The 17,849-nt window shown below is 44.0% G+C and overlaps 1 protein-coding gene and 2 non-coding genes across 4 annotated transcripts; all 3 read right to left on the reverse strand.

The window, feature by feature from the left end:
• Window positions 1-1,636: 1,636 nt before the first annotated feature.
• Window positions 1,637-16,336, reverse strand: LOC118947557 (nucleolar protein 58-like). 2 transcript variants are annotated; one of them, XM_036972486.1, is made up of 12 exons: window positions 16,159-16,336; window positions 15,469-15,545; window positions 15,269-15,321; window positions 13,664-13,925; window positions 13,310-13,374; window positions 9,431-9,838; window positions 9,054-9,217; window positions 7,610-7,744; window positions 6,268-6,329; window positions 2,606-2,748; window positions 2,176-2,297; window positions 1,637-2,067 (listed from the first exon to the last, which is right to left on the reverse strand). In XM_036972486.1, the coding sequence occupies exons 1-12, from the start codon at window positions 16,201-16,203 to the stop codon at window positions 2,017-2,019; spliced, it is 1,587 nt and encodes a 528-aa protein (XP_036828381.1). In that variant the 5' UTR covers window positions 16,204-16,336; the 3' UTR covers window positions 1,637-2,016. The 2 variants fall into 2 exon arrangements, with proteins under 2 accessions (XP_036828381.1, XP_036828380.1); XM_036972485.1 differs by having other exon boundaries at window positions 1,637-2,070; window positions 16,159-16,335.
• On the reverse strand, window positions 7,471-7,554 carry LOC118947564. Its single transcript, XR_005041802.1, has one exon. It is a non-coding gene; the product is annotated as a small nucleolar RNA SNORD11B (small nucleolar RNA).
• LOC118947568 lies at window positions 9,300-9,377 on the reverse strand. The gene has a single exon (XR_005041806.1). It is a non-coding gene; the product is annotated as a small nucleolar RNA SNORD11B (small nucleolar RNA).
• Window positions 16,337-17,849: the final 1,513 nt, after the last annotated feature.

Raw genomic sequence — 17,849 nt, forward strand, 5'->3', positions numbered from 1 at the left:
CCCTTAACCAACAGTGTAGACCTTCCTGTGAAATGCTGACTGACAAGCCCTTAACCAACAGTGTAGACCTTCCTGTGAAATGCTGACTGACAAGCCCTTAACCAACAGTGTAGACCTTACTGTGAAATGCTGACTGACAAGCCCTTAACCAACAGTGTAGACCTTCCTGTGAAATGCTGACTGACAAGCCCTTAACCAACAGTGTAGACCTTCCTGTGAAATGCTGACTGACAAGCCCTTAACCAACAGTGTAGACCTTCCTGTGAAATGCTGACTGACAAGCCCTTAACCAACAGTGTAGACCTTACTGTGAAATGCTGACTGACAAGCCCTTAACCAACAGTGTAGACCTTCCTGTGAAATGCTGACTGACAAGCCCTTAACCAACAGTGCAGTTCAATGACAGTAATAAAATATTTACCAAATAAACTGAAGTATAAAATGTAATAAAAGTAACACTAACGAGTCTATACAGGGGGTACCGGTACCGAGTCAGTGTGGAGTCTATATACAGGGGGTACCGGTACCGAGTCAGTGTGGAGTCTATATACAGGGGGTACCGGTACCGAGTCAATGTGGAGTCTATATACAGGGGGTACCGGTACTGAGTCAGTGTGGAGTCTATATACAGGGGGTACCGGTACTGAGTCAGTGTGGAGTCTATATACAGGGGGTACCGGTACCGAGTCAGTGTGGAGTCTATATACAGGGGGTACCGGTACTGAGTCAGTGTGGAGTCTATATACAGGTACTGAGTCAGTGTGGAGTCTATATACAGGGGGTACCGGTACTGAGTCAGTGTGGAGTCTATATACAGGGGGTACCAGTACTGAGTCAGTGTGGAGTCTATATACAGGTACTGAGTCAGTGTGGAGTCTATATACAGGTACTGAGTCAGTGTGGAGTCTATACAGGGGGTACCGGTACAGAGTCAATGTGGAGGCTATATACAGGGTATTACGGTACCGAGTCAGTGTGGAGTCTATATACAGGGGGTACCGGTACTGAGTCAGTGTGGAGTCTATATACAGGGGGTACCGGTACCGAGTCAGTGTGGAGTCTATATACAGGGGGTACCGGTACCGAGTCAGTGTGGAGTCTATATACAGGGGGTACCGGTACTGAGTCAGTGTGGAGTCTATATACAGGTACTGAGTCAGTGTGGAGTCTATATACAGGTACTGAGTCAGTGTGGAGTCTATATACAGGTACTGAGTCAGTGTGGAGTCTATATACAGGTACTGAGTCAGTGTGGAGTCTATATACAGGGGGTACCGGTACCGAGTCAGTGTGGAGTCTATATACAGGGGGTACCGGTACCGAGTCAGTGTGAAGTCTATATACAGGTACTGAGTCAGTGTGGAGTCTATATACAGGTACTGAGTCAGTGTGCGGGGGGGGTACAGGTTAGTTGCGGTAATTTGCACATGTAGGAAGGGGTGAAGTGACTAAATTCGATATGTTAGTTTTGTATTTTGAATAAATGTACACACATTTCTAAACTTGTTTAGCTTTGTCATTTGGGGGGTATCGTGTGTAAATTGAAATCATGTTAGAATAAGGCTGTAACGTAACTAAAGGTGGACAAAGTCAAGGGGTCTGAATCCACCATAGCTGGAATGACAGGAAATACCGCTGACTGAGAAAATGGATTTAATCACTTATGGACAAAGACAGCAGAAAAACCCATCTTTTAAAAAAGTCACATCGTTAAACCAGTGGAGGAAGGAAGTGTTTTAACATGGACATTGATATTGTAGACAGTCTATTGGGTCTTTAGTTGATTAGTAATAATAAGAGCTTACAGTAAACTAAAGGTTCATCTTAAACTCAAATCCACAGGAGGATTTATACACCATCATCAAGTCTCATAACAGATCAGCTGCTGGTCATTCTGAAATAACCTCCGTCTCCAGTTCTCTAGTCTTTAAACGGTCAGGCTGATACACGAGTCACTCTGGCCCTGGTAGATACGACAACTAAAAGTCCTAATATAATACAGTTTCTCCAACCAGATTAATCTCCCTCTTCCTCCTTGACCTTTTTCTTCTTTTTCTTCTTCTTTGACGACTGTAAATCACAAGAAATAACAAATTAGTATGTTCGTTCAGGCAGAACGGCTTAGATGAGCAGGAATATATATATTCTGGAGGCATGTCCCCATCAGCTACGTACTTCCTCTGTGGGAGAGACGGTCGCCTCCTCTTCCTTTACGTCCATCGCCTCCTCCTCGGCTTTCTTAGACTTCTTTTTCTTCTTCTTGGGAGTTTCTTCTGCTGCCGTTGAAGCCTCTGGTTCTGAATGAAAACAGAAAGCACCGTGAGACAATAGCACTTAAGACGGCTGAGAACCGGTCTCATGATATCGATTGTGTTATATAACAGGATGGATGGTGTATTATGGGTTGTGTTATAGAACAGGATGGATGGTGTATTATGGGTTGTGTCATATAACAGGATGGATGGTGTATTATGGGTTGTGTTATATAACAGGATGGATGGTGTATTATGGGTTGTGTTATATAACAGGATGGATGGTGTATTATGGTCTCATGTTATGGGTTGTGTTATACAACAGGATTATGGCTAAGAGTTACTCAACTGACCTTCCACAGGTTCTTTCTTGGGTTTCTTGGTTTTGACTGTCACCGGTGTGGCCACCTCTTCCTCCTCCACCTCCTCAAACTTCCTCTTCTTGGAAACAGAGGGGAGGGTGGAGTCTCCGGAGGGGTCGTACACCTTCACGTCACTACAGAGACATAACAGAACGTTAGTTAACAGCACAGTTGGTAATTAGCCGACGGTCGATTGATTGGTTTAAAGGCTGTTGGTCGACCAAGATGTTTTAGTCGAGCAGTAGCAAGTCAATTTATGGCACACGAGACACCTTTCTGATTCACAACCATCTCAGTGAATTGTTTGCGTTTGATTGTTAGTGTATATCAATTCCCCATTACATGTACCACCAGTACTACATTTACCCTTCATTCCTATCATTTACATTCTACAATGATTGCTTGGTTATGGTAATTTCAGTTAATGCATTCAATATATTAGTCTTTCAGCATTCTCATTGTTGGAGTGGACACATTGTTTGCAGAGTGCACAACCTATGCTACACTTGTGAGAGAAACTGTGTTTGTAGCATTCCATTTACCAGTTAATTTAGTCATTATTTTGTTTGGCAGCGCTCCTGTCAATGTTGAGTAAGAACGCAAACGCATAGAAGTAGACCTATATGCTGCCTAGCCTGAGCGCGAATGTAGGCTTACAAATGTGCCCATCTGATAGTATTTCTGATGGGCTTAACGCACCACTACTAATGACCTGTGGAGCTTCTCAAAGTAATGCTTTGTCACCTCAAAACAGCAAGCAAACATACCGTTTACCATCCATTGAGAATTACAAAAGTTCCTCAATGTATTTGAAAAATATTCCCAGCTCTCTCCTTTTTGACCACTCATGTCATGCTCGGATCCAATGGAAACCTCATAAAATAGGGCTACCTGATTACTTCCTATATCTTGATCAAATAGCCTACAGCTGTCTGTCCCGAGCTCACTGGCGGGGGAAACAGGGCCCAGAATATTTTATTAAATATTTCAAGCATGCCCCCCCCCCAGACCAAGTTGCGAGCATAGGGCCTCCCCCCCCAGACCAAGTTGATACAATGCTTCAAGTTCATTGCAGACAGGCCATGTGCGATTCATATGATAATTTCCATCAGGACATTTTATACCTGCAGGCCACAATGTTTTATTTGTTTGCTTTAGGCCATTTTTACACATTTCCAATGGAAGTTACTTTTTAGGTTTGTATCACTTAAATATAATTTTGATTAACCACATGAATGACTGAAAATACATTTTATTTAACCAGAAAGGTGCACATGAAAGCGATAACTGCAGATCAGTAGAAATGACAGCCTAAGATAAAATCCACATGAAAGGTTGCAGACTCCTCGTGTTGCCCATTACCGCCACCTTCAGGAGAGTAATGCCAGAATCAGAGAAAGCCAGCAGGACCAGAGGATGGTCAGGTTAACATCTTGATCTCTGGCTCCCTCCAGTCATTTATGTATTATTTCATCTAACAGGGAGCTCGGGGTTCGGGAGCTTAGCGCATGTAGTTGATTTGACTCCAACAAACGATGTCCACGAAAAAAAGACACATTTAACATTTTTAACCAGTCCTTGGTCGAAAGAACGACAACTATCGGTTGTCATGACCCTCTTTGGGTACAGCGAGCACCATCCCCCTCTGTCTCCTAAAACCAGGCTGCTGTGGTCAGAGAGGTCGTAAATTCCAGGAGATCATCTCCTCATGGCCACAGTATATAGAGAGTGAGTTTTCATAGAGAGAACAAAGGAATTTCTTCGACCTCACAGAACTGGAGAACCAAACAACATTTATGTTCTGGAGAAGGTATAAAAGATCAGTGAAGAATCCAGCTGCGAACTGGTCTGTTTGGTACAATTTTGTGAAACTCATGGGCGACAATAAGGCCACATTACCATAAATGTTTATACAATAGCTTCAGATATGAGGCTTACATCTAATTAATGTATAAGATGAATGAGGATGATACTCTTTGTGAAATTGTGTAATGTGATTTTGGACTGTTTAATGAAGGAAAATTCCCTTTGGAGTTTAACTAAATCAGAAGACCGCCCATGAGCACAGTTATGGTCTGGTGTCCTGGGACAGGCCCTTTTCTGCTCTTCCGAATAAAACCCGGGTTTTCTATCACCAGACCAGCTCACCTCAATTACAAGATGGCTAAAGGTTGCAGACCAGCTTACCACAAGAGGGCCCAGGTTTGAGTAGATGGCTGAATCTTTTAACCATACCACGTGGTTAAACTCTTAAGACTATCGATACCGACAGAATAGAACAAGTCTTTGATATTAATTACTAGTCTGCAGCTAGGAATTCGGTATCATTGAACGCAAAAACCAACAGCCAAAATATCTATCCTATAACGACATGAATGAATGTCACTGAACCAGCCATTCTAACCACGACAGAGAGAGAGAGCGGACAAACGCGACAGGCGGCGACGTTACCAGAGAGACGCGACAGAAGGCGACGTTACCACAGAGACGCGACAGACGGCGACGTTACCACAGAGACGCGACAGACGGCGACGTTACCACAGAGACGCGACAGACGGCGACGTTACCACAGAGACGCGACAGACGGCGACGTTACCACAGAGACGCGACAGACGGCGACGTTACCACAGAGACGCGACAGACGGCGACGTTACCACAGAGACGCGACAGACGGCGACGTTACCACAGAGACGCGACAGACGGCGACGTTACCACAGAGACGCGACAGACTGCGACGTTACCACAGAGACGCGACAGACGGCGACGTTACCACAGAGACGCGACAGACGGCGACGTTACCACAGAGACGCGACAGACGGCGACGTTACCACAGAGACGCGACAGACGGCGACGTTACCACAGAGACGCGACAGACGGCGACGTTACCACAGAGACGCGACAGACGGCGACGTTACCACAGAGACGCGACAGACGGCGACGTTACCACAGAGACGCGACAGACGGCGACGTTACCAGAGACGCGACAGAAGGTTAGTTACCAGAGAGACGCGACAGAAGGTTAGTTACCAGAGAGACGCGACAGGCGGCTAGTTACCAGAGAGACGCGACAGGCGGCGACGTTACCACAGAGACGCGACAGACGGCGACGTTACCACAGAGACGCGACAGACGGCGACGTTACCACAGAGACGCGACAGACGGCGACGTTACCACAGAGACGCGACAGACGGCGACGTTACCACAGAGACGCGACAGACGGCGACGTTACCACAGAGACGCGACAGACGGCGACGTTACCACAGAGACGCGACAGACGGCGACGTTACCACAGAGACGCGACAGACGGCGACGTTACCACAGAGACGCGACAGACGGCGACGTTACCACAGAGACGCGACAGACGGCGACGTTACCACAGAGACGCGACAGAAGGTTAGTTAGAGAGACGCGACAGAAGGTTAGTTACCAGAGAGACGCGACAGAAGGTTAGTTACCAGAGAGACGCGACAGAAGGTCAGTTACCAGAGAGACACGACAGAAGGTTAGTTACCAGAGAGACGCGACAGAAGGTTAGTTACCAGAGAGACGCGACAGAAGGTTAGTTACCAGAGAGACGCGACAGAAGGTTAGTTACCAGAGAGACGCGACAGAAGGTTAGTTACCCAATACAGTAGTTTCCAGGTGTAACTCACCTCTTGTGTTGGTATTTGTCAGACTTCGCCATGGCTTTGCCTGTTCCACTGATTCTTCTGATCTGAAGGGATAAACCAGGGTCAGCACAATAGTAGGGGACCGGTAGAGTAGGGGACTAGCAGAGTAGGGGACTATCAGAGTAGGGGACTACAGTAGGAGACTAGCAGAGTAGGGGACTAGCAGGATATCACTGTTTAACTTCACTAGGGTAGGGGGCAACATTCTGGAATTTTGGATGAAAAGCGTGCCCAAACTAAACTGCCTGATACTCAGTCCCAGAAGCTAGGATAAGCATAGATTTGGATAGAAAACCCTCAAAAGTTTCTAAAGTGGTTCAAATAATGTCTGAGTATAGCAGAACTGATTTGGCAGGCAAAAACATGAGAAATCCACCCAGGAAGTAGATTTTTGTTTGTTTGTTCTAGTTCTCTATTCAATGCCATTACAGTATCCATTGACTTATGACTCTGTTGCTATGCAGTTCCTATGCCTTCCACGAGATGTCAGCAGTATTTAGAAATGGTTTCAGGTTTGTTATTCTGAAAAATGCAGGAGTAAGAGCAGTCTGAATGACTGGACCCTACAGTGTCAGAGCTTTTCCGTGCTCAATCCCGAGAACGTGCCTTTCTTGTTTACCTTTTATATTGACAACGTTATTGTCCGGTTGAAATATTATCGATTATTTAGGCTAAAAACAACCTGAGGGTTGAATATAAAACATCGTTTGACATGTTTCTATGAATGGGGATATTTTGTCTGCCTGTTGTAACTGTTTGAGCTGTGGATTACTGAAGAAAACAAAAACGGAGGTTTTGGATATAGAGACTATCGAACAAAAGGAACATTTATTGAATAAATGAAAGTCTTAGTGAAACCATATGAAGATCAAAGGTAAGGGATTCATTTTCTCTCTATTTCTGACCTGTGTAACTGCTTGGCTGGTTACCGTTCTGTAATGATTTGTCTGCTGGGCGATGTTCTCAAATAATCACATTGGTATGCTTTCGCCGTAAAGACTCTGAAATCTGACACCGTGGTTGGATTCACAAGAAGTTCATATTTAAAACTATGTATAACACTTGTATGTTTTCAGATTTTTTAAATAATGATTATTTCTGTTTTTGAATTTGGCACTCTGCAATTTCCCTGGATGTTGGCCAGGTGGGACGCTAGCGTCCAACGTACACCAGCGAGGTTATTAATGCAAGCTCAGATGAGGTAGTGACTGAAAAGCATCAGGTAGTTTCAGGACTGTTGACATTAGTCATCATCATCACTGCTTGGCATCTCATGTGGGCTGGTTGTTTTGGGCCTCTAGCAGTAAGGGGCAGAGCTACTTACTCCCTTCTCCTCTAGGTGGCGTAGTCTGGCCTCCAGCTTGGCACGGTTCTCAACTCCCATCTCAGCATTTGTGTCCTCTCCCAGGGCATCGTAGCGGATCGCCAGAGATGCTTTGGCTGCCAGCATCCTGGAGATCTGAGAGGAGAGAAAGAAGCTCGACTAGAACATGACGGCAGTACTGTAGTGTGGAGAGATATTCTGATTAGAACTAGATCACACCTGGAACATGACAACAGTACTGTAGTGTGGAGAGATATTCTGATTAGAACTAGATCACACCTGGAACATGACAACAGTACTGTAGTGTGGAGAGACATTCTGATTAGAACTAGATTACACCTGGAACATGACAGCAGTACTGTAGTGTGGAGAGACATTCTGATTAGAACTAGATTACACCTGGAACATGACAACAGTACTGTAGTGTGGAGAGACATTCTGATTAGAACTAGATTACACCTGGAACATGACAGCAGTACTGTAGTGTGGAGAGACATTCTGATTAGAACTAGATCACACCTGGAACATGACAACAGTACTGTAGTGTGGAGAGACATTCTGAAAAACAGCTTCTATCTCAAGGCCATCAGACTGTTAAACAGCCACCACTAACACTGAGTGGCTGCTGCCAACACACTGACACTGACTCAACTCCAGCCACTTTAATAATGGGAATTGATGGGAAATGTAAATATATCACTAGCCACTTTAAACAATGCTACCTTATATAAATGTTACTTACCCTACATGATTCATCTCATTAGCATACGTATATACTGTACTCTATATCATCGACGGTATCCTTATGTAATACATGTATCACTAGCCACTTTATACTATGCCACTTTGTTTACATACTCATCTCATTTGTACATACTGCACTCGATACCATCTACTGTATCTTGCCTATGCTGCTCTGTACCATCACTCATTCATATTTCCTTATGTACATATTCTTTATCCCCTTACACTGTGTACAAGACAGTAGTTTTGGAATTGTTAGTTAGATTACTTGTTATTACTGCATTGTCGGAACTAGAAGCACAAGCATTTCGCTACACTCGCATTAACATCTGCTAACCATGTGTATGTGACAAATAAAATTTGATTTGATTTGATTAGAACTAGATTACACCTGGAACATGACAACAGTACTGTAGTGTGGAGAGATTCCGATTAGAACTAGATCACACCTGGAACATGACAACAGTACTGTAGTGTGGAGAGATTCCGATTAGAACTAGATCACACCTGGAACATGACAACAGTACTGTAGTGTGGAGAGACATTCTGATTAGAACTAGATCACACCTGGAACATGACAACAGTACTGTAGTGTGGAGAGACATTCTGATTAGAACTAGATCACACCTGGAACATGACAGCAGTACTGTAGTGTGGATAGACATTCTACTTCTAGTGATGGCTGGAACAAAAGCCTCACCTTGCCCTTGTTCTTGGCCGAGGTCTGTCCCACCAGAGAGGCGTGGTAGATGAGACCATATTTGGGCGTGTCTCTGCGCGTCTTCAGGGCTCTGAACAGGGCCTTCTCTGCTCCCAGGATCTGGACTGTGGAGGCCGGGTGCTTGGCCAGGTTCAACAGGGACCCTGTCAGAGAGAACCAGAGCATTTAGGAGCAGTTTGGGCGTTTCCAGCTGCCTACTACAGGTGTCCAGGTAAAAGGTTTTAATTCAAGCTCAGATGAGGTAGTGACTGAAAAGCATCAGGTTTCAGGATTGTGACATAGTCATCATAATCACTGCTTGTTTTGTGTTGTGAATGATTCCTGCTGGTGTGATTGGCCGTTAGATCATGACTCACCAGCATGTGAGATGAGCCGTGCCCCTACCAGTTCCCCCACCATGACAGTCAGGTTGGGAGCGATAGCCATCATCCTGTTCTTCAGATAGTCGTACAGTTGGGTGCGGTACTCTGTAATCTCTATCACCTGGTCACACAGGTGCATGATGTTGCCGATGTCCTCCTCTGACACCTCCGTTCCCATGGAGATCTCTGCAGCCAGTTTGACCTCTGCCTCCACCTCCTCGGGGAGATGCTCAGACAGGTCGGTGGTTGCCACGTTGGTACGAGCGCCTATCTTCCGGACACTCTTGCAGTAGGCCAGGTTGTCAGTGATGATCTTCCCCACCTCAGGGAAGTGCCAGCCGTACCACTCCCTACAGCGCATGATGTAGTTGTTGAGCTCCTTGTCCAGGTCATCCAGCAGAGCTGCACAGATCAAAACACTAGTTACCCCTGTTACTGAGCTACAGCCCATAATACTAGTTACCCCTGTTACTGAGCTACAGCCCATAATACTAGCTACACCTGTTACTGAGCTACAGCCCATAATACTAGTTACACCTGTTACTGAGCTACAGACCATAACACTAGTTACACCTGTTACTGAGCTACAGACCATAACACTAGTTACACCTGTTACTGAGCTACAGCCCATAATACTAGTTACACCTGTTACTGAGCTACAGCCCATAATACTAGTTACACCTGTTACTGAGCTACAGACCATAATACTAGTTACACCTGTTACTGAGCTACAGCCCATAATACTAGTTACACCTGTTACTGAGCTACAGCCCATAATACTAGCTACACCTGTTACTGAGCTACAGACCATAATACTAGTTACACCTGTTACTGAGCTACAGACCATAATACTAGTTACACCTGTTACTGAGCTACAGACCATAATACTAGTTACACCTGTTACTGAGCTACAGATCAAAACACTAGTTACACCTGTTACTGAGCTACAGATCAAAACACTAGTTACCCCTGTTACTGAGCTATAGCCCATAATACTAGTTACACCTGTTACTGAGCTACAGACCATAATACTAGTTACACCTGCTACAGACCATAATACTAGTTACCCCTGCTACAGACCATAATACTAGTTACACCTGTTACTGAGCTACAGATCAAAACACTAGTTACCCCTGTTACTGAGCTACAGCCCATAATACTAGCTACACCTGTTACTGAGCTACAGCCCATAATACTAGTTACACCTGTTACTGAGCTACAGATCAAAACACTAGTTACACCTGTTACTGAGCTACAGACCATAATACTAGTTACACCTGCTACAGACCATAATACTAGTTACCCCTGCTACAGACCATAATACTAGTTACACCTGTTACTGAGCTACAGATCAAAACACTAGTTACCCCTGTTACTGAGCTACAGCCCATAATACTAGCTACACCTGTTACTGAGCTACAGCCCATAATACTAGTTACACCTGTTACTGAGCTATAGCCCATAATACTAGTTACCCCTGTTACTGAGCTACAGCCCATAATACTAGTTACACCTGTTACTGAGCTACAGACCATAACACTAGTTACCCCTGCTACAGACCATAATACTAGTTACCCCTGCTACAGACCATAACACTAGTTACCCCTGTTACTGAGCTACAGACCATAATACTAGTTACACCTGTTACTGAGCTACAGCCCATAATACTAGTTACACCTGTTACTGAGCTACAGACCATAACACTAGTTACCCCTGCTACAGACCATAACACTAGTTACCCCTGCTACAGCCCATAACACTAGTTACCCCTGTTACTGAGCTACAGACCATAATACTAGTTACACCTGTTACTGAGCTACAGACCATAATACTAGTTACACCTGTTACTGAGCTACAGACCATAATACTAGTTACCCCTGCTACAGACCATAACACTAGTTACCCCTGCTACAGACCATAACACTAGTTACCCCTGCTACAGACCATAATACTAGTTACCCCTGCTACAGACCATAATACTAGTTACACCTGTTACTGGGCTACAGACCATAACACTAGTTAACCCTGCTACAGACCATAATACTAGTTACACCTGTTACTGAGCTACAGACCATAATACTAGTTACCCCTGCTACAGACCATAACACTAGTTACCCCTGCTACAGACCATAATACTAGTTACACCTGTTACTGGGCTACAGACCATAACACTAGTTAACCCTGCTACAGACCATAATACTAGTTACACCTGTTACTGAGCTACAGACCATAACACTAGTTACCCCTGCTACAGACCATAACACTAGTTACCCCTGCTACAGACCATAACACTAGTTACACCTGTTACTGAGCTACAGACCATAATACTAGTTACACCTGTTACTGAGCTACAGACCATAACACTAGTTACCCCTGCTACAGACCATAACACTAGTTACCCCTGCTACAGACCATAACACTAGTTACCCCTGCTACAGACCATAACACTAGTTACCCCTGCTACAGACCATAACACTAGTTACCCCTGCTACAGACCATAACACTAGTTACCCCTGCTACAGACCATAACACTAGTTACCCCTGCTACAGACCATAACACTAGTTACCCCTGCTACAGACCATAATACTAGTTACACCTGTTACTGGGCTACAGCCCATAATACTAGTTACCCCGGTTACCGAGCTACAGACCATAATACTAGTCACGCCTGTCTACAGACCATAATACTAGTCACACCTGTCTACAGACCATAATACTAGTCACACCTGTCTACAGACCATAATACTAGTCACACCTGTCTACAGACCATAATACTAGTCACACCTGTCTACAGACCATAATACTAGTCACACCTGTCTACAGACCATAATACTAGTCACACCTGTCTACAGACCATAATACTAGTCACACCTGTCTACAGACCATAATACTAGTCACGCCTGTCTACAGACCACAATACTAGTCACGCCTGTCTACAGACCACAATACTAGTCACGCCTGTCTACAGACCACAATACTAGTCACGCCTGTCTACAGACCACAATACTAGTCACGCCTGTCTACAGACCACAATACTAGTCACGCCTGTCTACAGACCACAATACTAGTCACGCCTGTCTACAGACCACAATACTAGTCACGCCTGTCTACAGACCACAATACTAGTCACGCCTGTCTACAGACCACAATACTAGTCACACCTGTCTACAGACCATAATACTAGTCACACCTGTCTACAGACCATAATACTAGTCACACCTGTCTACAGGCATAATACTAGTCACGCCTGTCTACAGACCATAATACTAGTCACACCTGTCTACAGGCATAATACTAGTCACGCCTGTCTACAGACCATAATACTAGTCACGCCTGTCTACAGACCATAATACTAGTCACACCTGTCTACAGACCATAATACTAGTCACACCTGTCTACAGATAATCACATGCAGTGTTATGTGTTTAATTTGTCTGTATAAAAGTATCCTTGTTTTATATTGTCCCTTTACATGGACAGAGTAAGACAGGGATGAGCAACAGGCTTCCACTGGCCCACCTCCTGTAGGCCTGCGGACCCACATCCCTGTACTGGGGAGAGAACTCACTTCATTGGCCTGTCAGCATTTTACTGTGTTATTGATAAGTTAACCGCTCGACTAATTTATCAATCACAGTAGTCGAATTACCGACCAGGGCCCATTGATCAGTCATCTTAAACTGCACTAATGTGCCTACAGTCTATAGCAGAATTGTAGGAAATGAACGCTAAAAGTTAAATTCTCTTCACTGTCACGCGAGGGGGCCGCTAAAATGTTTTGCTTGCAAGGTGGGGGGGTAATGATGTGAGATGTGTTGCGGCCCCCACCCCCATCAAAGATGCCCATCCCTGGTCTAAGAGGAGGTACTTACAGATAGCTTGAACGATCATGGTATCCACTTTGTCAGGGCTGAACTTCAGCTTGTAGCGGGACAAACTGAGGAAACAGAAACAGGTCAGGATCTGCCATAGCAGCCTTTCAGGTCTTCTATGAATACGACAGAGGGAGGTGCTGCCTCAGGGGTAGTGACGAATGCTGAGGAAATCCACACGAGGTTTCAGACAGCATGATATAATCATCGGCAACACACACACTACATATTGATGTGAGTAAATTATAAAGGCTTGTAATGTTTGTAATGTCTTTTGTTATAAGACTAGTTGGCGTCATTTAATGGGATCCTAATAAATCCAGAACACCAAGCGTTGTCTGTGTTCCACCCTACCTGTGAGCCAGTCCCAGAGACATGGCGCTGATCTCCCGGGGGGGCAGCCCAGTGATCAGGGACTCCATCTGTGTCCTGATGCCTCTCATCAGCTCTGCCACCGCAGGGCTGTGGACACAGCTCAGGTTCAACTTCTCCTTGATGACGCCCCCCAGCTTAGCGTCGCTGATGGCCAGCTGTTCATGAGCTTCTTTAGCCACCACTTTCTTCAGGACCTTCTTCAGACTCTTCCCCATCTTCCCTTCCGTCATGGCCGTGGCCGCTGGACATAGGAGAGATACGGTTACAACATGAGGACAGGAGAGACGTGTACACGCTACAGCACCCGGGAGTCTAGTTCTGTGAGCTCGTGTGGTCTACCACGTTGCGGCTGAGCCGTTGTTGCTCCTAGACGTCTCCACTTCACAATAACAGCGCTTAGTTAACCGGGACAACTCTAGTAAGGCAGAAATTTGGCAAAATGACTTGTTGGAATGGTGGCATCCTATGACTGTGCCACATTGGAAGTTACTGAGCTCTTCAGTACGGCCATTCTATTGCCAATATAAATATATATATATATTTCACTTATATTAAACCAGGTAGGCCAGTTGAGAACAAGTTCTCATTTGCAACTGCGACCTGGCCAAGATAAAGCATAGCAATTTGACACATACAGAGTTACACATGGAATATACAAAACAGTCAATAGAAAAAGTATATATACAGTGAGTGCAATGAAGTAAGATAAGGGAGGTACGGCAATAAATGGGCCATGGTGGCAAAGCAATTACAATATAGCGATTAAACACTGGAATGGTGGATGTGCAGAAGATGAATGTGCAATTAGAAGTACTGGGGTGCAAAGGAGCAAGATAAATAAATAAATACAGTATGGGGATGAGGTAGGTAGATGGGCTGTTTACAGATGGGCTATGTTCAGGTGCAGTGATCTGTGAGCTGCTCTGACGGCAATGTTTGTCTATTGAGATTGCATGGCCGTGTGCTCGATTTGATAAACCTGTCCGCAGCGGATGTGGCTAAAATAGCCGAATCCGCTAATTTGACAGGGTGTCCACATACACTACATATACAAACCACTGTTATAGTTCCAACATTTAGACACAGGACATTAGTAATATGCATTTATTCATAGACTCAACATTGTTAGGGGGTGAGTTCAACAACCGGCTGCTGTCAGTGTTTGTTATGATGGTTAAGGTTAGCTGTGGTCTCAGTGGTAGTGAGGAATACTGCTGAACACCTAAAGGCTTCTGCCAAACAGTTGGGAATAGTTAGTGCTTTTCAAATTCATAAATACTGCACCTAACAGCTTACGTAGATTTAAAATTGTAAAAATAAAAGGGGGAAAATTATATTTCTTGAGCCAATTATTTCTGACTAGTTTGAGGAAGTGTATACTGGCTATGGCTTCTCAAGTTGGACAAACACTACGATTGTCACTTTTCTAATTTTTCAAGCAACGGTCTTTTAATTAAAGGAGTATGCGAACACACTGTTGGTTCACCTAGCTGAAGCATGCAGAAGCCTTGACTGACAGCCCTTGTGCACTAACTGGTAAACTATAGTGAGCAACAACAGGAGAGGTGAAAGTATTCTGTCTACCTGCCAAGGCCTCTGTTGTGTCCTGGAATTTCTCAAAGTGCTTCAACTTCACTCTGGAAGGAGAAATAGTGGCGACATGTTATTTGTCAACTCCAGAAACATGTTCCTTATGCTGATAATGTGTAATACTACTGTTCATTGACAACGTATTCCCCTCGAATCTAAACACTCCTCTCTCCAGACATGGGGCCAAAACTCACACTTTGTTGGCCTTCTCCGGAGTTTCGAACTCCTTCCATAAACTGTCCACCTCTTGGAGCTTTGACTCATCGAGGACCTGAAACAAAAAAAGGTTTATAGTCCTATTAAGTACACGGGCATACCATACATTAATTGCATTAACTCAACTCGGTTTACATGTGTTGTCATTAAAACCCGTCAGTAATATGGGATAAGAAAGCCAGCACGCGTTCCCTCCAAAGTACCACGCACCAGTTATGCTAACTTGGAAGAGAAGCCTATTTGAAATGTTGGGTAAACATTGGCAACAAATAAAGTATTTAACTTCGAAAATAGAACGGGTTCAAATAGTTGCATAATTACAAAAGCCAAGTCCAAGGTAGCAAAGTATCTGTATATCCAGCAGGTAACTTGCCACATGCAACGTGGTTGCTTAACTGCAGCGTGTTGAATGAGAAGGCCTCGTTGCGGTAAAGGTTTGCATGCGAGAACTACCACGACGACCTAAATAGAGAAGCCATGTGTACTATAAACAATGTTAAACAGGTCTTGACATTGAAATACTTTGTATTTTAATACAATATCTAGCTACTCCAGGAAAACAACGTATTTAGCTAGCTACACCGCGAACCCGGTTCAATTATTGAAAATTGTCATGCACCCATCTAAAATTATTAGAATTTAGAATATAACTTCAGCTAAATACTCACTTTAAATATTGCATAACCCGCAGCGGTTTCAAATAAAACAAGCATCTCTGACGCCTTTTCACCAAGTTTAAACCCGAAACAAACTTATCTCCTAGAAAGCCTTCGCTAATCGCAGTTCCAACTGGAATGTGTTCCACGCGGTGATCTGTGTGCCTCACCCGGAAGCACGTCCTCTCTCTAACATCGCGAGAAGTGGCAGAGTGAACTATTTGGAGACAAACAAATCCGACGAGAACATTTTGGTCGCGAACCGCGTACACGTATTTTGCAGTTGTTATCGCGCTTATGTTCCTAGCGCCAACAGTGCATGTGCCATACAGTAAAACCTTGCAGTACAAAACGATACACGCAAATCCCCCCAAAATAAGCCAGGAATTAATCCAAAATAAAAAAACTTATATATAAAAGTTTACTGTCACACACCAGTTAGTTGTTTTACAGGGTCAGCTATGGTAGTACGGAGCCCCTTGAGCAAATTAAGGCCTTGCTCAAGGGCACATACTTTTTTTTACCTTGGAGGCTTGGGTATTCAAAACCGGGAACTTTCTGTTACTGGCCCAACATTAACCACTAGGCTACCTAGACAGAAATGTAAACATATATATAAGAATCTCTGGATTAACTATATAATGTTAGCTAAACGTAGTAAATAATAAATTGGCCACATTTTTTAAATGGACCATTCTGTGAACTGTCTTGTACAATTTTAAATTGACACAATACCTGTTAGCAAAGTTGTCAGCGAGAGATGACATGCAGGAGCTTCCAGGCATTTGCAGTTTTGCATGATGTCTGTTTTGATGATAATTAGTATTTTCGAATCTGAGAGTAAATTGAGACTAATATATTGATAAAAATCACCTTGTCCAAGAAACACAGCCCTTATTTTAAGTGTTTCTAAAATCCCCAATGGGAAAAATGAATGGTGGAAAACCCATTGGAACCATTTCCCTCTTTGACCGTTAGGTTTTATGGGTGTAATGACACCTCTACAGTGGGGCTCTATGGGATGAACCAGGACTAGAATACAGTATTTACATATGAAACTTCTCAACGGCTGGCCATGCCTTCCTCCTGGCTACTCCAACCTCGCCTTTCCTTCCAGTTCTCTGCTGCCTGCGACTGGAACGAATTGCAAAAATCGCTGAAGTTGGAGACTTTTATCTCCCTCACCAACTTTAAACATCTGCTATCTGAGCAGCTAACAGATCGCTGCAGCTGTACATAGTCTATCGGTAAATAGCCCACCCAATCTACCTACCTCATCCCCATACTGTTTTTATTTTATTTACATTTCTGCTCTTTTGCACACCAGTATCTCTACCTGCACATGTTCATCTGATCATTTAATACTCCAGTGTTAATTTAATACTCCATAATTACAATCTGCTAAATTGTAATTATTCACTCCTATGGCCTATTTATTGCCTACCTCCTCATACCTTTTGCACACAATGTATAAAGATTCTTTTTTTTCTACTATGTTATTGACTTGTTTATTGTTTACTCCATGTGTAACTCTGTGTTGTCTGTTCACACTGCTATGCTTTATCTTGGCCAGGTCGCAGTTGCAAATGAGAACTTGTTCTCAACTAGCCTACCTGGTTAAATAAAGGCGAAATAAAATAAAAAGTGGGTAAAACGGTATGTAAATCTTATTAAAGAGACCAGTGTACAATCACTATGTACAT

The sequence above is a fragment of the Oncorhynchus mykiss genome, unplaced genomic scaffold (assembly GCF_013265735.2).
Source record: "Oncorhynchus mykiss isolate Arlee unplaced genomic scaffold, USDA_OmykA_1.1 un_scaffold_164, whole genome shotgun sequence".
NCBI lineage: Eukaryota > Metazoa > Chordata > Actinopteri > Salmoniformes > Salmonidae > Oncorhynchus > Oncorhynchus mykiss.